The 23,660-nt window shown below is 42.0% G+C and overlaps 1 protein-coding gene across 2 annotated transcripts; it reads right to left on the bottom strand.

Moving 5' to 3' along the window:
• Positions 1–731: 731 nt before the first annotated feature.
• Positions 732–23,621, bottom strand: CASP3 (caspase 3). 2 transcript variants are annotated; one of them, XM_055416396.2, is made up of 7 exons: positions 23,526–23,621; positions 11,439–11,507; positions 9,899–10,023; positions 5,320–5,448; positions 4,836–5,011; positions 4,371–4,491; positions 732–3,054 (listed from the first exon to the last, which is right to left on the bottom strand). In XM_055416396.2, exons 2-7 carry the CDS (start codon positions 11,489–11,491, stop codon positions 2,831–2,833), a joined length of 828 nt encoding a protein of 275 aa, XP_055272371.1. In that variant the 5' UTR covers positions 11,492–11,507; positions 23,526–23,621; the 3' UTR covers positions 732–2,830. The 2 variants fall into 2 exon arrangements, with proteins under 2 accessions (XP_055272371.1, XP_088688744.1); XM_088832618.1 differs by having other exon boundaries at positions 9,899–10,019; positions 23,526–23,590.
• Between the last annotated feature and the right edge of the window lie 39 nt (positions 23,622–23,660).

The following is a 23,660-nucleotide window of genomic DNA, read 5'->3' as shown; positions in this document are numbered from 1 at the left end:
GTCTCAGTTGCAGCACACAGGACCTAGTTCCCCAACCAGGGACTGAACCTCAGCCTTCTGCACTGCTAGCACGGTCTTAGCCACTGGACCACCAGGGAAGTTCCTGCAACAGCCTTAAAGGAGTTATTCTTGCTGCCCTCCACTCCTTGGAAACAGGAATCCCTTATTCCCAATTAGGAGAATTTTAGTTTTCTGACTTAAAAGTAATAGAAATATTAGAAGAAATGCAAACCACTCATGTTTGCACTTTCTTGTATTCCTTTGTTAAGTATGTAAAATAAAAAGGGAAATTCTTCCCCTCTCATAACACCTCTCCCAGAGCTGACCATCAGGGAACATCAATTCCATACCTCCCTCCCCCATTAGCCCTGTTAACAATTTATGGGTGGAAAATGATTCATTTCAGCAATCGCCTTTATATTTTGCTACTCCCCATTCCTCAAAGCAAGGAAACAAACAAAAATATGGTCATATTTAGGGGCTGTGGTTTGTGAGAACTTAGTATCCTTCCTGGCATCATGTAATTTTAGAAAACAGGCCTTCTGAGAGGGCCCTAGGGGAAACAGGAAGGCTCGTTAGCCTATTTGGTAAGTTACCACCATCTCAAAGTGTTTGATTAAATGGTCCTGTCACATCATTGTTGGTCCTCCCAGATCAAGCTCTTGGTTAAAAATATTTTAACTTCAATTAGCAGCACACCAGAAACAATAACAGAAACTTGAACGCATTGGTCATTTTAAATTAAAATTTGTATTTGGCAATAGAAATGCATAATAATGAACTTTTTACAAAATTATCACATAGGAACATACCTTCCGATCCCACAGCATGCTTCATTTACTCAGAAAAAGTTACAGACACGATCAAAACAAAGAGCTTTCATTTATAAATGCGAGCGCCTTTGTTGAGCACGAGCAAGCTCACGGGAAACGTCAGGTTCAGCACCTCCTGAGCAAGGAGGCTCAGAGTCTCCCTGGTCTGCGTCCCATCTCTGACCTTCAGTTTCCCTAAGGAGGGAAGACTGCTAAAGTCCTGGGTGCCCTGGTCCTTTCATTTCAGAGAAAAGTATACGATCATAACTGTATCATTCTCCCTTGATTGTAAACATCAACAGAATAAAAGTTAACATGCTCAAAAATTTTACTGCCAAGGGTGCTATGATTTTTCCCCCCATCTTCTGCAAGGGATGGATGAGGGTCCAGACCATTAGGCCACATTCACTGCTTCTACTGGAAAATGAGGAAATGCTGATGAAATTGCTTTTACGGGCTGACATTCAGGGATGGCAGAAAGGGACGTTCTGGAATGAATTCAGGACTTGTTCTTCAGGAGTACTGGAGCTCCTGGACAAAGTTCAGTGGCCAGGTGAACGCTTGGGCACATCCATGCCCACGCACAGCAAAGGTGACTGAGACCTCGTTAACCGTGAAGCGGAAAGAGAAACCTTAGTGTTCTCCCCAAACACTCAGAGCCTCTTGTAAACCACATTCAGGTACTTAAGCATCAATTTACACAATTCCTGATAAGCTGCAAACTGCAGACCTTCTCCCCCTCAGTGTCAAGTAAGAAGTGGACTGACATTTAGTGGTAGGGATGTCAAGTCTATTTCATCAAATGGGCTATCTGCAGAAAGGCGGATAAGAATTCGCTTTAACATCCAATTAAAAGCCATCATTTGAGATAAAACAAAAATTGGAGAGCTAGGGTTTTTATGACGACTCTTATCATCTTTGGAAAATTTCCATTTCAGAAGTTTAATCTGATTCACTTTCTTGGAGCTTCTTGCCTTGGGAGCATCTTCCACACATACCCGGAGCTGTGAAGAATCCAGCTTGCATTCTTTTTCCTGAAGCCGTAGTCTACGGCTCTGACCCCACCACACAGAGGCTGCGGTGTCCCTGGTCAGGCTCAAACCATCTTCTAATTACGGAGTGCCCAACTGATGGACTGACTGTTTCTTCCTTATACTTCACTATTTACTCTTTAAGTTGTGTTTTAGTACGTCCCTATAGAATTTCTTCAATTCACGCTCTTATCAGTGTGATCGAAGTCTGAGGTTTTGACAGAAGAGCCCTTTAGATATTCTGCAGGTATGCGAGGCCCAGCAGCTGGTGGAAGCGTTGCATTTCAGCACCTTATAGTCCTCAATCTGTCTCCCTTTATGATCGCTGCATTTACCCTCAAGGGTCAAACTTAGTTTTCTCACACCTTTCCAAGTAAAACATCGAGTTCTTTTTCAATGTTAAAACATGATTTTTTTTTTTTAAAACAACAAAGACATGCTCAGCACAAAGATCACAAAACCATGAGCTCAAATACGTGATGTAAAAATACCATTGTCTTAAGATCAAGGTCTTCAAGTCTTAGACTACACGTATGGACCACCATGTTCAAGGATACATCATTCCACATCATCATTGCTGTTGTTTGACAAAAACTATAACATGTTCTTTGATACAGTGGCATACCCACATCACCGAAATACACTACTGCAGTGTTTAACTTTTTCCATCATTGCTTGAAAATGTGGAGCACAGCATCGGCACTAAACCTTGGTAATTAAGAGAAGTGCTAATTTACAGTCATTTTCTTCTCATAATGATTTCCATGATCCATTTTTATTTCATCTTCGTTAAACTCAATCTCAACTACCCAACTGTGTTTGAGGTAGCTGCACAGTAGTTTTATTGCTAGGAGGCGGCATGTTTCAAAGTTATCACCTGGGTCATTAGTTTAGATTTAGAGGTGAGAGGAAAATTATAGTACCAGTTACACCGTTTGCTCACCTGGCATACAAATTAAAAACAAAAATCATCCGTGTCTTTAGTGATTAGAAATACAGTTCTTTTGTGAGCATAGACACAATACAAGGAATCTGTTTCTTTGCGTGAAAAGCAGAATCGGTGGAAAAGGACTCATATTCTATCGCTACCTTTCGGTTAACCCGAGTAAGGATGTGCATGAGCTCGAGCTTGTGAGCGTACATTTTTAGCATCTCACAAAGGGCCTGGATGAACCAGGATCCGTACTTTGAGTTTCGCCAGGAATAGTAACCTATAGGGCAAAATATAACCAAATTATCACAGATAGTTGATATCAGCGGATTTAATCAATTGTGACATATTCATGAAGGTAAAAACATAAACATGCATAGGTATTATTAGCCATAAAAAGAAAAATACACCGTAACTTTGGTTCCAGGGAAAAACAAAACAAAAACCAAGTAGGTGTTGTCTATATACCTCTGCTTTTGACAAGGAAATCAATTGCAGGCTAACTGCACCATTGAGTGAGAATTCTACTTCCTGGGCTTCCCTTCCAATAGGGAAGAACCAGTTTATAAGGCAGAAAATGCAAAAGCAAAGAAATAAAAAAGGATCATTATAATGAGCATGGTATATATGTAACATGGTGTTGCTGTGAGATGACTGGCTTATCCAAGAAACAACCTGCTTATGTACACACACACATTTGAGGGTCTTCAATTTGTCTGCAGGGCATCAGAATGGAATATAATAAACCCATTATAGTATATTCAACGTTCCAAAAAGGGGAAATAGTGTCTTTATCATTCTTTTCCCAGATAAGCTAGTGGATTCATTGCTGTGTTTTTGGCCACGCTGAGTGGTTTGGGGGACCTAATTCCTGGACCAGGGAATGGAACCCGGGCCCACAGTAGTGAAAGCACCAAGTCTTAACCACTGGACTACCGGGAAGTCTCTGGATCCACTGCTTTTTATCTGAACTGGAAAGATGCCTGGAGGTTAAAATAAATCATATCGACTATATTTAAAAATGTAATACTGTTTAAAACTACATTTTCCCTGCATTTCCAAACTTTCCAAACACACCCTGAGTTAGCTGTACGAGTAAACAAGTACATGATCAATATATATTAATTTATATGTGACAAGCACATACACAAGTAACGTGTAATACAACCACAGACAAAGCGGAGGTTGATAACCTAGTCATAAATCATTTTGAACCGTATTTTCTCTCATTTCACTTCTACCCACTCATTTGCTATTCATGTTTATCCTTCCAGTTTCCTACCTCCCAAAGAATTCCTGGAAAACACACCTCTCTCCTATTTCAGGAAGCGGACGAAGCTCTGACTTGGCCTGTATTATGATATGGTTTCCATGTGGTATTAAGTTCATGAATGACACTGTGTAAGTGTGCTTTCTTACACGGGCACATTTTCTAGCTAAACTGGGCTAAAGACAACTTTTTGAGACTTCTCTGTGGTTAGGGTACCCTAAAATAAGACACAATGGCTTTTGATGGATATCAAAATCCCTATAGCCTTTGGAACACTCTCTTCATTGTTTAAAATCTACATGTTTCAGTATTTGTAAGTTTCTTACCAGGTGCTGTAGAATATGCATACAAGAAGTCTGCCTCAACCGGTATTTTCTGACAGGCCATGTCATCCTCAACACCACTGTCTGTCTCAATACCACAGTCCAGTTCCGTGCCTCGGCAGGCCTGGAGGTTAGAAAATAAACACCTATTTAAAAATTAGAAAAAAAGAAAAGAAACATTTATTGGAAAAAAAAGAAGTGTGTACATGCATAAATGTATAACTTATTTCTAAGAAATACAAAGGCTCTGTAAAAACTGATGTTAATTATTCAGAATCATTTTGCTAGAAGTCTAAAAATTAAAGTTTATGCTATGTCTCCTAAGTGGTGGTTTAAATAAATAAAAAAGCAGCAATCATTTAGTAGCTTCAAGGAAAAAAAAATTTTTAAATCCTTTGGATAATCCACAATGGAGTAAATTAATCCCTAATGAAGCCTCAATAACCAAATTGCTCAGTTATCTATTACCTGAATAATGAAAAGTTTGGGTTTTCCAGTCAGACTTCTGCAACAGTCCCCTCTGAAGAAACTTGCTAATTTTTTCAGATCGACAGGTCCATTTGTTCCAAAAATGATTCCTTCTTCACCATGGCTTAGAAGCACGCAAATAAAACTGCTCCTTTTGCTATGGTCTTCTTTAGAAACTGGAAAAACATTTACAGATAAAAAACCAATCAATGCAATTTTATTCAACAGTTTCATATGTACTGTATGGGAATAAGATGAAGAAATTTGAGAACCGAACTAAGAGATCGTGTAAACCCAGCTTGGGGCAGAGCAATACACCTCAGACTTCTCTAGGGAGTTGGTATGAATAACTTGTTTTACTTACATAAAATGTACAGAGTAGGACTGTGTACAGTTTAGTTCCACAGTTCTCATGCTTTACTTTCATATAGTGCTAGACTATATACATTGGACAATGAAGGTCATTCTTTTCATTATTGCTTACCATTGCTCATTAATTCCAACATTTCTTTACGTGTAAGATCATTTTTAATCCTGACTTCATATTTCAAGTTCGTGAAGGTTTCCCTGAGGTTTGCTGCATCCACGTCTGTACCAGATCGACATGCCATGCCTTGAACAGAAAGTTACTTTTAATTGCATGAAAAAAAAAAGATAAACTGCTTTGAAATGAACTATTCAGGGATCCACACAATCCACAAGAAAATCTTCCTTTCAAATGCTAAGAAAATTCAATTCTCTGACAGTGGTGACACAAAGTCTCTTTCATTTCTTCGCGTACAAGACACTTTAGGATATAATCTGTTATCTGTATTACAGTCACAAAGATGTTTTTCACAGCTGCTTATATAGTGAAAAACAAATGACTTCAATGCCTAAAAAGAGAGGTTTGGTTAAATTACAATTCATTTATAATATGGGATACTATGTTGCCACTGAAATTTTGTAGACAAAATTTTGCCATAGGAAAATGGTCACTGTTATAAGAAAAAACAGTAGAAAAGAAAAGGATCCTACTTTTAAGAAAAAATTATACACACACACACAAAAACATACATATCACCATATATAGACATATACATCAGCCCATACCTCACACACTCAGAGGAACTATTTCTTTGATTCCGTTTTCAACAATTCTAAGATACATCAGTAGTTTCATCATATCTTTTCCGGGGAAACAAAGAAAACCCCCACAAACCACTAGGCCACATGAACACTGTTCAAAAGCCTCTAAGCCTTCCGACCACCATGAAACCATGATCACGACCGGCTTCGTTTGCAGAGATGTAGGACCCACAGCACAGAAGAGTCCAGGAGAACTCGAACAAGGCACTGCAGCTGCTGTGTGGCCTGTACCCAGTAGTCCTGGGCTCTCCTCACCCCTTTAAAGCGCCTTCCACATGCATGTATGGACTGACCGAACAATGCCCTCCGATTAAAAAATCTGAAGTGTTAGGCATAGCAGGGGGAAGGCAGCCAGAATTGAGTAAACTTAACATTACTTCATGGGAAATAGATGGGGAAACAGTGGAAACAGTGTTAGACTTTAGTTTTTTGGGCTCCAAAGTTACTGCAGATGCTGACTGCAGCCATGAAATTAAAAGACGCTTGCTCCTTGGAAGGAGTTATGACCAACCTAGAGAGCATATTAAAAAGCAGAGACATTACTTTGCCAACAAAGGTCCGTCTTGTCAAGGCTATGGTTTTTCCCATGGTCATGTATGGATGTGAGAGTTGGACTGTAAAGAAAGCTGATTGCTGAAGAATTGATGCTTTTGAACTGTGGTGCTGGAGAAGACTCTTGAGAGTCCCTTGGACTGCAAGGAGATCCAACCAGTCCATTCTAAAGGAGATCAATCCTGGGTGTTCATTGGAAGGACTGATGCTAAAGCTGAAACTCCAATACTTTGGCCACCTCATGCGACGAGTTGATTCATTGGAAAAGACTCTGATGCTGGGAGGGATTGCGGGCAGGAGGAGACGGGGAAGACAGAGAATGAGATGGCTGGATGGCATCATCGACTCGATGGACATGAGTTTGAGTGAACTCCGGGAGTTGGTGATGGACAGGGAGGCCTGGCGTGCTGTGATTCATGGGGTCGCAAAGAGTCAGACATGACTGAGCGACTGAACTGAACTGAACTAACACCTATGAATGAAAAGAAAACTAGATGTTTCCAGCTCCAAAGTATTGTTGATTGTCTGACTGGTGTGATTATGAATGATTTAAATTTTTTTCTTTTGCTAATCTGTAATTTCTGAAACTTATCGTTATATATTATTTTTACAAAATTGGAAGTAAGCTCATCAAGGTTTTGACATTGGAAAAGGCAGGGAACACCGTGCACTTGTGTGACAAAGCAATTAAATTCTGGCCCTGGTTTGTGAGCCACTTAGTAGTTGAACAGAAAACACCAGGCTGTCAGAGATGGTTTTGAGAACCCGACCTTCACATTTCAAAGCAGAGAAGGAGCTCACTGTAAAGGTAAAGTCAGACTATGGGCCAAAGTATTTTGGGGAGACAGTAGAACAACATGCCCCACCCCCTTTAAAGATAAGTAAGTACTCAGGCTGTTGTTGTTAAGTTGCGTTGTGATCCCATGGACTGTAGCCCACCAGGCTCCTCTGTCCATGCAATTCTCCAGGCAAGAATACTGGATTGGGTTGCCATTTCCTTCTCCAGGGCATCTTTCTGATGCAGGGATCAAACCCATGTCTCCTGCATTGGCAGGTGGATTAACTACCGTTGAGCTGCCTGGGAAACTTGGGCTGTAATGTACACACAATAAACATAACTAACAATGCCTTATGTTATACATGAAAATTGTTAAGAGAGTAAATCCTAAAAGTTCTTATCACAAGGAAAAAAACTTTTTTCTGTTTCTTTAATTTTATATCTATATGAGATGATGGCTGTTCATTAAGCTTATTATGGTCATCATTTCATGATGCATGAAAGTCCAGTCATGCCACACACCTTAAATTTATGCAGTGCTGTGTGTCAATTGTATCTCAATAAAACTGGAAGAAAAAAACAAAACTCCAGTAAGTTCAACAATGTAAAGTTCTATGGGAAGAGGGCATTATAATAAACAATGTGAGGCAGAATACCTAAGGTTGAAAGTGGTCTCTCAACTTAGAGCCAAAAGCAATACAAACGGGCCAGTTTTAGACACTCATTTTCAACTACGCTTTACTCATTCCTTATAATGAATCTAACACCCAATCCTGCTTATCTTTCCAGTGTAATTTCACTTTTTCCCCTTTTCACCAGCATTATGATGGATAGCCTCCTAAAGTGAATCAGGAGATTCTAATTTCTTTAATTAAAATTCTAATATGATTAATATGCCAATTCAGAGTTAATCATGCTACCAATTTAAAAGTGAAAAAATGAAGGAACAGCCAAAGTGTTGATTCATATGGTAAATTATGCAAGTCAAGTGAACACTCTATTTCGGGAATGGGACATTATATAATCATGACAATAGCAGATATGAAAATTATACAACAACACAAAAAATGCTTACATTACATTAAATGGAATAAGCAGGATATAATATTGCTTACATGTTATGGATAAAATTTAACTTCGAAAGAAACTGTTAAGAAAAAATTACAAGTAATACAGTAGGATGTTAATTAGCTTTTTTAGGATCATGAGGGATTTTATTTTTCATATACACTTAAAAAAAAAGAAACCTCTGAAATATGCTATTAGATTCAAGCCAGACGTGTACAGGGGCTGAGACGTGGATCTGGGGATCAGGCTATTGTGACCCTAAGAGCAATTTCTATAGAGCGGTTGAGGTGATGGAAAGATGTCAAGTTTAGAACACGTGTTGTCAAGACTTAGGGAAGGAGACAAAAATCAGATCAAAGCTTAGGGGGCAGCAGGATTAAAAAAGATAAGGTCTCTTTAAGGTGGGGAGTCTGTCTTCTTTTCAGGGGAAGAAGACAAAGTCAACAGAGCAAACGAAGGCCCAGGAGGTGAAGTGATACAGGGGTGGATTCCCAGCTCAGGCTGGGGGTCGGGCACACCAAGGCCAAGGGGTCCAACTACTAAATCGTCTGTGGGACTCTGTGCAAGGACTCTTCACCTTTTGGTAACTAATGGCGGTTACTTTTCACGGTTGCTAGAAGAATTAAATAAGATTTCTGTGAGGTGCCTCGCGCAGTTCCTAGAAAGGAAAATACTTCTCCTTACTATTTGGTGAGATCCTTCCATTAACATGAAAGAGGGAGCAGGAAGATAAAGCAGCAAGGGTTACACAGAAGTCAGGCCTGGGACTTCCCTGGTGGACTGCTGCTGCTGCTGCTAAGTCACTTCAGTCGTGTCCGACTCTGTGAGACCCCACAGACAGCAGCCCACCAGGCCCCTCTGTCCCTGGGATTCTCCAGGCAAGACTTCTGGGGTGGGTTAACATTTCCTTCTCCAATGCATGCATGCATGCTAAGTCGCTTCAGTTGTGTCCAACTCCGTGCGGCCCTATGGACAGCAGCCCTCCACGTTCCTCTGTCCATGGGATTCTCTAGGCAAGAATACTGGAGTGGGTTGCCATTTTCTTCATGCCCCGCTCCGGTGGTCTAGTGGCTAAGAATCTGCCTGCTTGTGCAGGGGACATGGGTTCAATCCCTGGTTGGAAAGATTCCACATGTCACGGGGTAGCTAAGCCCTGCGGGCCGTAACTACTGAAGCCTGCATGCTCTACAGTCCGTGCATTGCAACTAGAGAGTAACCCCCGCTAGCTGCAACTAGAGAAAGCCCTAATGCAGCAGTGAAGATGCAGCACAGCCAAAAAGAAAAATAAATTAAAAAAAAAAAGAGAGAAGTCAGGGCAGAAGAGGTCAACATACAGACAGAAGAGGGAGAGATTTTGATCATACAAAGAGTTCCTGATGAATTGAAGGACTTGCAGGATCCTGGTTCTGTTTTCACTTCATGGCTATTCTATGTCACTAGTTTATTAACTAATAACATGAATTCTGTTTTTTTATATTATACCAAATATAAACGGTACAAATACCTACAAAGGTTTAAAAACTATCATGATACATACCAGTATTTTCGTGGAAGTTCTTATTATTAATTATTATACATAAACCCATTTCAGGATAATCCATTTTGTAACTCTCTTCCAAGGATATTCCAGAGTCCATTGATTTACTTCCATGTAAGATCTTTCTGTTTGGAAATCAGACAACGGTTTACGAAGAGAGAAGTGACCAAGGCTGCTATTCTCATGAACACAAAATTCTCTAACACGTAAGAACAGTTAACATTTGTTGAATATAATGTGGCAGGTTGTATGCAACAGGCTTCTCCTCCCTAAAATTTCACAAAAACCCACTTCACAGATAAGGAGATGATTACTATGAGGCTAACAGTTATGCAGACACTGTGTAAGACACAAGTCTGAAAGCATCTGTTGAACCACAGGGTTCATGCTTTTAATTTCTATATTGTTTTCCTTTACATTTTATTAAAATTTCATTAAATACATTTTATACCTAGCCACTTCATCCAGCTGATGGAAGTGGCCCAGGACAGTATGTAAATAAATGGGGGTGGCTAATTTTCAATAAAACTTGATCAGAACAGTCTAGAAGACTCCTGACCTGGCCAGGAATCAGGAAACAATAACCAAACACTGATACCTACTGTTCATGTACCCATATAGTCAGCCTAGGAGTATTTCACATTATATGCACTTTTTAAAAAAATTGTTGGAAAAAGACTGAAGTGGTAAATTATATTCTGTATGATAGGAAAAGGTAGGAAAATGTGTAAATCACTTTAAAAGGGTTTTTAAAAAGACAAAAGAAAAACACTAATCTTACCTCTAAGATGAAAATGCATTTCAATAGTTTAATTTTTAGGCCAATTCTTTTGCTAAACAAACACTGCAAAAATCTTTATTAGTAATCTAGTAAGAGCTCTGCTGTAACAGCACTGTTTAGTACTAAAATTAATTTATAATTCCCTAGGTGGTCCAGAACAATACTACTGTACCTCAGAAAGAAACTTTTAGAATTAAATGTACCACAAGAGATCCCAAAGGGATAATAACAGACATGGGTTAAATTAAGAGTGTGAGTTTTATCTTTTCCCTTTCTCCATCTATTGAAGGATTAATAAGCAGAATATTCCAAAAAGGAAGACTCGGAAGGAAACAAAAAAGGGGGAAAGATAATCGATAACCAGGCAATTATTCCCAAGACAGAACTTGCATTCTACCTTAGCCTTAAAACTCATGAACAGGAGGCCAAAAAACACCCCCAAACACAAACCTCTTATCCTGTGGAGATTCAAGAAGGTGCATCTGCCTCCCCTGGGTCATCCTGCTACCAGGGAGGGGTCTCCAACCACAGGTCAGGCTCCCTCCAACCTCCCCGTATTCTATGTAAGCTTTATTTTAAGGAGATTCAGAGAGGACAATTTAACATGTGTACAGTCACACAGCTGTCACATGAGGTAAGAAGTCATCTGGGCCTCTCTGGTTTGAAAGCCCCAGTTCTTTCTGCTTCCTCCGAGTTTGCTGTATCATACTATACACACCCACCCTCCTTGCTGGTATGAGATGCCTTTTAAATACTCACATCTCTGAAGTTTTAATGGATTTTGAATCCACTGAATTTTCAGTGTTCTCCATGGATACTTTTTATTTACTAGAATACAAAGAAAATAGATGTTAATCGAAATCAGTCATTCTAAGATCACAGCATTATGTTAATTATGCCAATGATTATTTCTCTAAATAAATACGCTATACTGACATTTTCACATTAGCAGTACCATCACTCCTCCAGCTTCACCCGTGCTGTGCAAGGCTTTTTTGAGTCAAACCTGAGAACATCTTTTATAAAGGTGCACACAGTGTAGCCTTTTTCTCTCTTTCCTTTTTAATTTGAGTTATGAAATGCACGCAGAGCACAGATAAGAAGTGTGTGGCCTGATACAGTTTTACATTTGGCTGCTCCCCTAGATCAAGATACAGATCACAGCCTGTTTCTACTGCGATCCCGTCACTGGTTAAGAACTGTCTTCCAGCTCAACATAGTTAAAACAAAACCTGAAAACTTCCCACAGCAATGGTATACCTCACATCACACAATTTTATGATGCTTAGATTCCCAAGAGATTCAGTGCCAGAAGTTCCAAACCTCCACAAGACCTTTACTCTTAAACTAGACACGAGAACCCCACTTTCTCATTTAAGGTGGTCGACAGGCTTGAGGAAACCTGGAGGTAAAAACTACAGTTTCTGCTTCCATTCTTCCATCAGGTAATTCTGTTTACCTTCCATAGTGAATGAGTCCTTCTAGTCAAAGCAGCTACCACTTACTGAGCATTTATTACACAGCAGGTGCTGTGCTAGGCATCTTATCTTTTATCTTCCCAACAACCCAAAAAGTCAGGAAACCCAGCCCCTAGTGATGAAATGACTTTGTCCGCAGCCACAGAGCTAATGATGGCAGTCTTCTTCTTCCCTCTACCCCTGACTGCCTTGGAAGAAGCCAGTCCCTCAACTATTTGTCTGGAGTTCTGCCAGGTCTTCTCTGGTTTTCCAAAAGCAAAAGGTACTTCCTATGACCATCAATCTGCCTCCCTAAATAAAGAATATAGAAAAACAGGGACAACAACCTTTCTCCAGCCTCTAAAAGCCCTGCCTATCTCAAAACTCCAATCTAAACAGAACTTTTAACCTTACTCTTATGCTAAAATCAGAAATCTTAAAAGAATACACATTCCATCAACAGGACTCCCTTCTAGGGAGGGAGTCTAGGACTAGAGTTGAACAGTGATTACAGGTAATCAAGAGTCTGGAACTCTGAGAGAAATCAAGGCTGGAGACATAATGGGGCACTCTGACAATAAAAGAAAGGGTTGAGGAAGTAGTGCCAGCAAGAGACTCAAGAGAGGTACAAAAAATGGGAGGACATCAGGTAACTGGGGTGTACCAAAGTACGCAGAAGTCTTTCAATGAGTATTTGATCATTACAAATCTCGCTAAACGTTCAGTTCAGATGAGGACAGGAGACCATTAGCTTAGGCAAGAAAGTTATGGGGACAGTAGAGATTGTCAGGAAAAACTGTCCGAGACTTGGAAATAGGCAAAAGAAATTACTGGATATTATTTTCGGGTTCAGTTCAGTCGCTCAGTCGTGTCTGACTATTTGAGACCCCATGAACCACAGGACATGGGGTCTGTGGTTCAAGACAGTCTCCCTGTCCATCACCAATTCCCGGAGTCCACCCAAACCCATGTCCATTGAGTCGGTGATGCCATCCAACCATCTCATCCTCTGTCGTCCCCTTCTCCTCCCGCCCTCAATCTTTCCCAGCAACAGGGTGGTGCTGGGCATAATTGTCAGAGAAAGCTCAGGGATTATCTGATTTTATAGGTTTTTTTTTAAGATTAAAAATTCTTTTTATTTGAGTATAAGTGATTTACAGGGTTGTGCTAGTTTCAGGTAAACAGCAAAGGGAATCAATTATACATATACATCTATCCACTCTTTTAGATTCTTTTCCCACATTACGGAATATTGAATAGAGTTCCTTGTGCTATATAGCAGGTCCTTTTTAGTAATTTATTTTATACATAGTAGTATGTATATAGGGTTTCCCCAGTGGCTCAGTGGGTAAAGAATCTGCCTGCAATGCAGCAGACACAAGAGGCGTGGGTTTGATCCCTGGGTCAGGAATATCTCCTGGGGGAGGAAATGGCAACCCAGTCCAGTATTCTTGCCTGAAAAATCCCATGGACAGAGGAGCCTGGTGGGCTACATTCCAAAGGGTTGCGAAGAGTCAGAAATGACTGAGAGACTAAGCACACGCACAGAGTGTGTATGTCAATCCCTATCTCCTAATTTATCCCTCCCGCCCCCGCCCTTTACCCCCTGGTAACCATACGTTTCATTTTCTACATCTATAACTCCATCTCTGTTTTGTAGATAAGTTCATTTGTACAGGGTGTCCTCTTTTGACTGACCCCCTAACTAGGCTATTTTACAACTTGTAGGAAGTTAAGCCACAGGAAAGGGAAGCCATGCAAATGACTCTTACTGACAGCAGTGAAAATGAAAATAAATTTTGTCTTGAAATGATGTAACTAATTTGCAACTTGCAGAAAAGATGACCCTCTCGAATAACACTTTATTGTCCTACAGGATATTAACCAGTTTCCCTTCTATAACAAATTCATTTCATTATATCCAACCATTGACATCTATGTTTGTTGTTTAAAGTCTCCTTTGAACTGGTCTTATCCTACTAGGTCTATTATCAGTTAATTGAATAAGATATTTGACATGTATTTTATATTTACACAGCATCCAAGTTTTATACCTTTCGAAAACTATACTTTAAAAGGATCAATGTTGCTGCCGTGGGTTGAGGAGACAATGGGAAAAGAAGAAATGAATAAACACAACATGCGTAAGTCAGCATAGGTTTATGGTGAAGGGGCAAGGAGAGGGGATGATAGCTGAAGTGGGACCAGGAGTAGAGGACACTTCTTGTTTGGCTTGGTTTTAAAGACGAGCCATCTAAGGCATGATTTTATGCTGATGAGAATCATCCATAGAAAGTGAGAAATTAATAAGGCAAGAGAGGGAAAAGAACAAAGTTCTTGAAGGAAGGAGCGAGTCTGTGAATCTAGTTCACAAACAGAGAGAGAAGTATTGGCCTCAGGTAAGAACATCTATGACAATCCTGGACAGCATACTAAAAAGCAGAGACATCATTTTTCTGACAAAGGTCCGTCTAGTCAAAGCTATTTCCAGTAGTCATGTATGGATGTGAGAGTTGGACTATAAAGAAAGCTAAGCGCCAAAGAATTGATGCTTTTGAACTGTGGTGTTGGAGAAGACTCTTGAGAGTCCCTTGGACTGCGAGGAGATGAAACCAGTCCATCCTAAAAGAAATCAGTCCTGAATAGTTATTGAAAGGACTGACGCTGAGGTTGAAGCTCTAATCCTTTAGCCACCTGATACAAAAAGCCGACTCACTGGAAAAGACCCTGATGCTGGGCAAGATTGAAGGCAGGAGGAAAAGGGGATGACAGAGGATGAGATGGTTGGATGGCATCACCGGCTCGATGGACATGAGTTTGGGCAAACTCTGGGAGACAGCGAAGGACAGGGATGCCTGGTATGCTGCAGTCCATGGGGTCACAAAGAATTGGACATGACGTGATGACTAAACAATAAGAACAAGTGAGGGCTCAACCACTGTCATGCAAGGAAGACAAACTATGTGGCACAAAGTATTGAGGCTGGCAAACTAGATGCAAGGAGGATGAGGCACTTCTCGTACGATCACATCCACTTGCTCTCTATTTAGAAAACTGAGACAAAAATCCCCAAATGTCCATCGATCCCTTCATATGTACTTATCCATGCATTTTACCACGTAATACAAAAACTAACCACGCATACATCTAGCACAGGTGTATGAGACAGGCGTTCCCAGACATGAGTGGAAGGGACACAAGTTGGTATTACCTCCTGAGAACATGTTGGGAACATGTCTCGCCACGTCTCAATAGAAGCCTTAAAGTTTGCTCCAGGAGACTTAACTGGTAAGAATGCAGCCTAAGGAAGCAAACATTTCCAGCTCAACAGTTTAAAACAAAACCTCTCGCTGGTCCTACTTCCTCTAGTAACCCTAATCTAAAGAAAATATTGAGAATTTGGACAGAGAAATAGTGAAGCCACGATGTAGCCAATACACTGGTTATACAGCATCTTTATCTTTTAACCTGTTTATTCAGTTCAGTTCAGTCGCTCAGTCGTGTCTGACTGTCCGCGACCCCATGAATCACAGCACGCCAGGCCTCCCTGTCCATCACCAACTCCCGAAGTTCACTCAAACTCATGTCCATCGAGTCGGTGATGCCATCCAGCCATTTCATTCTCTGTTGTCTGCTTCTCCTCCTGCCCCCAATCCCTTTCAGCATCAGAGTCTTTTCCAGTGAGTCAACTCTATGCATGAGGTGGCCAAAGTATTGGAGTTTCAGCTTTAGCATCAGTCCTTCCAATGAACACCCAGGACTGATCTCCTTTAGGATGGACTGGTTGGATTTCCTTGCAGTCCAAGGGACTCTCAAGAGTCTTCTCCAACACCACAGTTCAAAAGCATCAATTCTTTGGTGCTCAGCTTTCTTCACAGCAGTAACTATCTCTGGGTGATGGGATTACTGGCAACTTAATTACTCTTCAATATTTTTGTACTTTTTTCTATAACATCTGCATTTTTTAAAAGTTAGGAAATAGTAACAAAGATTATTTTATAAAATAATATCTTTCAACAGTGGTGGACTGTGCCAACCAGTACTGTGCTAGCCAATTTCAACTCTCAGCCCTGTTTCAAAAACAATAATAAGGGTATGTTACTAGTATGACAATCCCATGGACAGAGAAGCCTGGGAGGATACAGTCCCACAGGGTCACAAAGGGTTGAACATGACTGAGCAGCTGAACATGCAAAAACATGCACTCTCCTGAAAGCAACAACACTTCCTTGACTGCTGGGGACCACATCCCAGTCTGTCTTTCTCTTTTTCTTCCATATGTACAATAAACATCTATTATTAGGTACAGAGAAATCTCAAACTTCCTTGAACCAGAAATATGGAGGCCAACTTGCCCCAGTGCATATCAAAATAATTATCTACCCATGATTGAAAAATAAAGTTTTGGTTAATCTGATTGAGAACAGTACAGGGTAGCTAATAATTGTGGAAATGTAGGCAGATACATAACAAATGGTTTATTGATATTATATTGTAATCCTTGAGAAAACAGTATTATCTATATTTCAAGACTTTCCAGCCAGCCTGTGGAAAATCTGGAGTGAAAACACAGTGGAATGGGAAAACAAGACTTAATAAAGCTCATTTCTGAAGGGGAACCCAGAGCTCCTGCCAGTGTCTTTCTGGCTCCAGGGTTTTGCCTCAAACTGGCCCTTTGAGTAAGTTTGCCAAATGTGGGGTATACTGTATGTGTTCAGGAACCCCTAAATGCTGCTATGTTCCAACAAGGCCTTAAGGTCTTTCACCAAATACTTCTGCAAAGAGTGCAGTGATTATTGGACTGAAACACTAACTTCTAACAACTTTTTATTTCTTGCCATCAATAAAGCTCTGGGATAAAACAATTCTATCCTTGTGACTGATAATAGGAGGTTTAGATTTACATAGCGGCCAGTGTTCCAGAGTTTTAAAATACAGTTGTCTCTTGAACAACTGGGGTTTGAACAGGACAGGTCCACTTACACATGGATTTTTTAAAATAGCAAATCTACAGCATTACACCATCCAAGGTTGGCTGAAATCCACAGACAAGGAACTGTGGATATGAAGTGCCTGCTATAAATTATACACTCAGATTTTCAACTGTGGGGAGGGTCCCCTCTGTTGTTCAAGGGTCAACTGTGTTTGGCTTTTTGGTTCACACCATGGTTAAGATTTCATCCAAATATAAGGTGACTTTCAAGTAATAACTTCCCTTTCATACATTTAATCAACTTTCATTAACCAAATCATTCTTAAAAGTTAAAAAAGTTTCAGCTAGATTAGCCTTAATATAGGTGACTGTAATTAATAATTTCCAAAATTAGACATCAGAGACAATTTTGTTTCAATAAGGTATTTGATGGCTGAAACAAACAAAAAAAACAACACCTGAATTCTTTCAGAAGAGGATTTTTCTATTTGATAATGATTTCACAGGGACAAATACTATAACGTATTATTTTCTTCCCTTTATATTTCATAGACTATTGAAAATTTATATAATGGTAAGTAAAATCCTCACTGCATCAGACATTTGCTTTCTGCCTGTCACCATCTGCTTTTCCCACATGAAAGCATCTAATCCACACTCTTGGGAGCAGAGCTTTGCTTTCTGCAGAACCAAAAGGGTTAAACTCAGCATGACCTCATCTCCATTAGCGAATGCCTGGCTGAATATAAGTTATTCTAGGTGTGGTGATCTCATCTCAGAAGGATTAAAAAAAAATTATCCCCCCAGGGGGAAAAATGGCCTCTATGATGACAGGGAGTTTCAGTTCTTAGAACACTGTCATTTGACAAAACATAAATAGGAAAAATATACAATAGGGGCTTAAAAATACATTGCAGCACAGCAATGGACTTAACACTAACTGCTTCTTACTGTACTGAGTATATAAGTCTTCCCATCAGCTCAGGGTGCTCATGATAAATTTCGGAACACATTTTGGGTCCCAGGCAAGTTCTAAGGTAGAGCAGTTGCTATTAGGTGGCAGCCTGGAACCTGACTCTTACTTTCAAATCAAGTCTCTGAATTCCTAGATCCATTTAACACTTGCCAATGAAGCTATCAGAGCCAGATGATTCAAAAGTTAAAGGTCCTTCCAACGACGCTTTGAGGCATAGTGACTTCCATTTTTTATAGCTCAGTGGACTGAGGCTTACAGCAGATAAGTAACTTAGGAGTCTGTCCTAACCAGGATCTGTCAGCTTCCCTCACTTCTACATGACTTAGTACTACCTACGAGGAGTCATGCTATCACCAATTTCAAGGAAGGAAACAAATCCATAACCTAGAAATACTGAGAGAGCATAAATAACGTGATAAAAACGGACTGCAGGGACAGTGAAACAGTACAGAGTACACGCTCCCTAATTCATGAAGAAAACAGGAATGATGGCTACGGTGTTTTGGGGGCCACTGGGTAATTTACTTCTAAAAGTAAAATGACAAAATATGAATAACTTTCATATTAAGCATTGAGCAGTTTTTTCTATATCTCTGCTTGTCTCTAAAGGAAAGGTGAAGCCTTTTCGCTATGATTTCTGGGGAGATTATTCAGTCCTTCTTCAGTATCTGTGGAGGATTCACTCCAGGATACCCACCTCCCCATCATTCCCCACCCCACCCTTGCCGCCCCATACCAAAAATCTACATATGCTCACGTCCCTTCATGTACAATGGTGCAGGAGAGCTGGCGCTCCATATATGGTTACAGATCCTGCAGACAAGACAGGTGGCTGGTACTTTGGCCAAGGAGCTTGAAAAACATCGGGATTACAATTATTACCAACTAGACAGGACAAATGCTGAAGGACTGAGTGATGCTGAAGCTGAAACTCCAATCACTTTGGCCACCTGATGCGAAGAACTGACTCACCTGAAAAGACCCTGATGCTGGGAAAGACTGAAGGCAGGAGGAGAAGGGGACGACAGAAGATGAGATGGCTAGATGGCATCACAGACTCAATGGATATGAGTTTGACTAAACTCTGGGAGTTGGTGATGGACAGGGAGGCCTGGCATACCGCAGTCCATGGGGTCACAAAGAGTTGGACCATGACTGAGCCACTGAACTGAGAGAGGACAAAAATCTCAAAGGCAGTTATGTTTCTCGATTTGGTAAGTGAAAGAGAAACAAGATTTTCTTTTTTTCACAATAGTTTAGATAAGTGGAGATTTCCACTGTGACATCCTAGAGCTTTTACTGAAATACTTTTCTAACTGGTCCCTGCATTTCTTTGGGAAGAATCACCAAACTGGATACTGTCATTTGGCCTGGTGAAGTCAGATTGTTAATATTTATTTTGTAATACAGGAGGAATGGAGAAGGCAATGGCAAGCCACTCCAGTACTCTTGCCTAGAAAATCCCATGGATGGAGGAGCCTGGTAGGCTGCAGTCCGTGGGGTCGCTAAGGGTCGGACACGACTGAGCGACTTCACTTTTCACTTTTTACTTTCACACATTGGAGAAGGAAATGGCAACCCACTCCAGTGTTCTTGCCTGGACAATCCCAGGGATGGGGGAGCCTGGTGGGCTTCCGTCTATGGGGTCACACAGAGTCGGACACGACTGAAGTGACTTAGCAGCAGCAATACAGGAGGAAAGTCACACATGGCAAGTAAATGCAGAAGAAACTAAGTTCTGTTGCGCCACACAAACAAAACCATTGATTTCCTTTTCTCTGGCAAGGCCCATATCACCAGCAAGACAGACAGGCGGGCTCCCCAATACTCGAAGTCACAAGCCAGAACGGACACAATGCTTACTGAGTGCCAAGGGCCTGGGTCCCCTCACCTGATGCCCTGTCCTAAGATGGTATCTCTGAAAGGGCAGAAGAAATGGGAAGTCCTTGCTGACCTAAGTATTATGAAATCAATCTAGAATGAAGGCTCTGGGATGCCTTTTATAAAAATTACAGATAACCTATAAGACCTCCTCCCTCCCACTGAGAATCACTCCCCTGTAGAAACAACTGAGTTTTACAACCACCTGTCAGAGAAGGTCTGAAACTGCGAAAAGCCAGGGTCCGTAGTGTTCATTCATTTGCGCTGGAACAACTGAATGCCAACTGTGTGTGGGGGTCATAAACCCTGAGTGTTTGGAGTAATGGAGAATAAGATTTATCCCTGTGTGTGACCTGCCCCAAAGCTCACCATATTCAAAAGTGGCTCCACAAGACAGGTGCTGATGTACAGTACAAAAGAGATAACTTTATCGTGTGCGCATGCTCAGCTGTGTCTGACTCTGCAACTCCATAGACTGTAACCAGTCAGGCTCCTCTGTCCATGGGATTGTCCAGACAAAATACTGCAGTGTGCTGCCATTTCCTCCTCCAGGGGATATTCCTGACTCAGGGAACTAACCTGGATCTCCTGCATTGGGAGGTGGATCCTTTACCACTGAGCCACCAAAGGAACTTTATCTTACTCTAATGCAGATACCCTAAAAGCAATTTGAAGAACAAAATAGGTGGAGAATTAATAACATTACATAGAAATTTACAGAGCATTGTCACAGATATTATCTCATTTTATCCTCATAATAACACTGCAAGGTATGTATGTTAACTGCTCCCTGATTTATGGATGAACTAGGAGAGTGTTGCCTTTGGGAAGTGGCCTCAGGATCTATGACAGCCAAGTCCCTATCCCCCTCCATTTTATTTGGATTTGTTACAAGTATACACATCAGTACCTAACAGTCTAAGCACTCTACTCTACATCTTTTAGATCCAAACACCAGTGCTTCCATCTTTGAGGCAGAGCCTAAAGAACTCATACTAGGCACCAGAACTGACCTAATGTCATTCACAGAAAGACCGGCTTTTAGCATCAGAAGGGGCTGAAGCAGTAGGAGGTTGTGTTAAATTAGGTGTAAAAGTAAAACAGTGAAGAAGCATTGTAATTGCCTCTATCAAACGTCAGTCTCTTAAAATCAAATATAATTGCCTCTATCAGACTGCAGTCTCTTAAAATGCAAGGAGGCTAGGCTTCTTTTTTCAGAATTGCCAAAGCAAATCTGATGTAACTAGATATAATGTTTCTCTTCTTTCTTACTGGGAACAGGTTTTACTGCTACACTCCAACTAACTGTTCATTCCTTCATTTATTAAAACACATTCTAACTTTCAAAAGCCTTCATTGCAAAAGAGCAAAGCAAAACCAAAGCTCAAACAGCAGGTTGGGGTAGGGATGGTTTAAGTTTTTACATTTCATTCTTCCGGATCACGTAACTCTAACATATTCAAAGTGGCAGAGTGCGTTTTGACACAGGCAGGTCTATGCAGCTTGCTTAGCACCATCCTGCATACACACACTGTTAGAGCAACTCCTGTATTTCACCTCTACCATTCCTTTCTAGTATGCATCATTTAATTATAATTTGCTAAGTAACCTTAAAATACATTTATTTTTTTTTCTAGATAGGGCATAATTATTAAAAAAAAAAAGCATAATATTGTAGTATTGGCATGCATTTGTACCAGGCCCTGGAGACGAAGAAAGACAAGGAACAAGATAACAAGCCAGACTTCCATGTGGTTGCTTAGGAGCTAATAGAGGAGAATGTAAAAGGCAACCGCAAAGGATATGACTCTTTTTCCTCTTAGGACCAGGCGGATGCAAAAGGAATACAGAATAGATAAGACTTAACCTTGAAATGTTGACTGAGAACAGAAGCATCAATAGGAGTTTCTCAAGAAAAGGTGTGGTGATGGGAAGAGAGAGGGAATGCAAGACTCTTTGAGGAAGAGAATAGTTGCTGTTGAGATCAGCATGGCTGTGCAGAATGTGACAGATAAGGCAGGGGAGTGGAGCCAACCTGTGCTTGACTTTGTTAACTGTTAAGGGACTGGATTTATCCTTCAGGCAAAGGAACAGCTTTCTGGATTTTTATTCTGTAAGATTCCTCAGTAACTGGAGAGGGACAGAGGACACGGACATAATGAAGGCCAATGAGGTGGCTCCTATAGCTAGGGGAGCGCTTAAGGTGGCTTGAATTTGAGATGGAGAGAAAAGGCCAGACCCAGTGGATTTCAGGAGGTCTGAGAGGCTTGGCTGCTAACTGGAGAAGCTGGGAGAGTTAGCTGGGAAGGTTGGTTCCTAGTTTTTTGGCATAGGAGCCACATACTGAGAACTGGGAAGTAAGTTTTGAACTTGGGAAGTAAGGTTTGACAGCAGACCCACTGGAAACAAGAGTGACTAAAGAACTTGGGCTGAGGGGATTTCACATGGCCTTCCTTAAGTGATTCACACGTTTAAAGAGCCTGAGACCTGGGAATTTCACAGCCTAAGGGATTTGGGCCAGGAAAAATAGTCATCAGCACGAGCTAGAGGGATTCATGTAAGCCTTCAGGTCTGAAAATGAAGAGTTTAATACTTGAAACTGGGACTTCCCAGGTGGCTAAGTGGTAAAGAATCCCTGGGTCGGGAAGATCCCTTGGAGGAGGAAATGGCAACCCACTCCAGTATTCTTGCCTGGAGAATCTCCTAGATCGAGGAGCCTGGCGGGCTATACAGTGCATGGGGTCGCAAAGAGTTGGACACGACTGAGCGACTGACCACGCATGCACTTGAAATCACCTCTTTGAAAAGCAGTCACACCATCTCAACTTGAAAAAAAAATCTAGACAAAGGCAGCAGAGACCAAACCCTCGCCTGAAACGGGAGGATAAGTCCCGAGGGCCAAAGCCTCGGAAGCAGCTCCGGCCAGGCTCCTGCCCTCAGGTCATCTCCTCTCCGCGCTCAGCTTCCTCACCTCCTTTCCTATTCAGCTTTCAGCCTGCGATTTCCTCTGCCTCCCTCTCCCGGGTCCCACCTCCTACCACTCGGCCTCGGCGCTCCCGCCTGGCCTCCCCGCGCCTCTCCTCCCCCAGTTCAGCCACCAGGGCCAAGCCTCCTGCTACCAGGCTTCAGCGTCCCGACCGGGTCTCCCGACCCTCCCCGCCACCCCCATTCTCGGCCAGGCCACCTGTCCCCCGGGCTCGGCGTCTGCGGCCAGGTCTCCGCTCCCCAGACTCCCGCTGTCCGGCCGGTCTCCCGCCACCCCCCGATCCAGCCTCTAGAGCCTCGGCTCAGTCTCGGTCCCCCGGGGCTCGGCTCCTGCAGCCGGATCGCCGTGCCCCGGCCCGGCCTCCAGTTCCTCGCCCCAGCCCCGGGTCTCTGCATTTGCGGGCTTCAGCGCCCGTTCCCGCCCTCGCTGTCGGGGCAAAACAAAGGATCCGCCGCCGGATCGTGCCCGCATCCTCTGTCTCCTCCTCGGGGTAGCTGCAGGCCGGCGCAGGTCCCCAGGGCAGGCGCTGGGCTTGGGGGCAAGGGGTGGTGGTGGAGGGAACCAGCCCAGGACTGACGGCGCGACAGAGAAGCACCTGGATGGCATCACTCACCGTTCAGCCACTACACTGTAGCCCTGCTGGACTCCACTCCTGGTCTGCTTCCGCCGCAGCCGCGCTCAGAGCTGACCCTCAGAGCAGGCCCCGCCCCTGGCCCCGCCCATCGCCCGCCCCTCTGCTTTGAGGGCT

Source organism: Moschus berezovskii, chromosome 26 (genome assembly GCF_049115385.1).
Source record: "Moschus berezovskii isolate FMDL1 chromosome 26, NW_MosBer_1.0, whole genome shotgun sequence".
NCBI classification, from domain to species: Eukaryota; Metazoa; Chordata; class Mammalia; order Artiodactyla; family Moschidae; genus Moschus; species Moschus berezovskii.
This window is presented reverse-complemented; position numbering and strand designations above follow the sequence as displayed.

Bases quoted from the DNA above. Each gene is read 5' to 3' on its own strand.
- CASP3 (XM_055416396.2), bottom strand. From the start codon at position 11,491: ATGGAGAACACTGAAAATTCAGTGGATTCAAAATCCATTAAAACTTCA. The intron at 5,449-9,898 runs GTATGTATCATG...TTTCTGTTCAAG, and splicing joins GAACTTCCACGAAAATACTG to GCATGGCATGTCGATCTGGT. The intron at 3,055-4,370 runs GTAAGAAACTTA...TTTGCCCTATAG, and splicing joins TGCATATTCTACAGCACCTG to GTTACTATTCCTGGCGAAAC.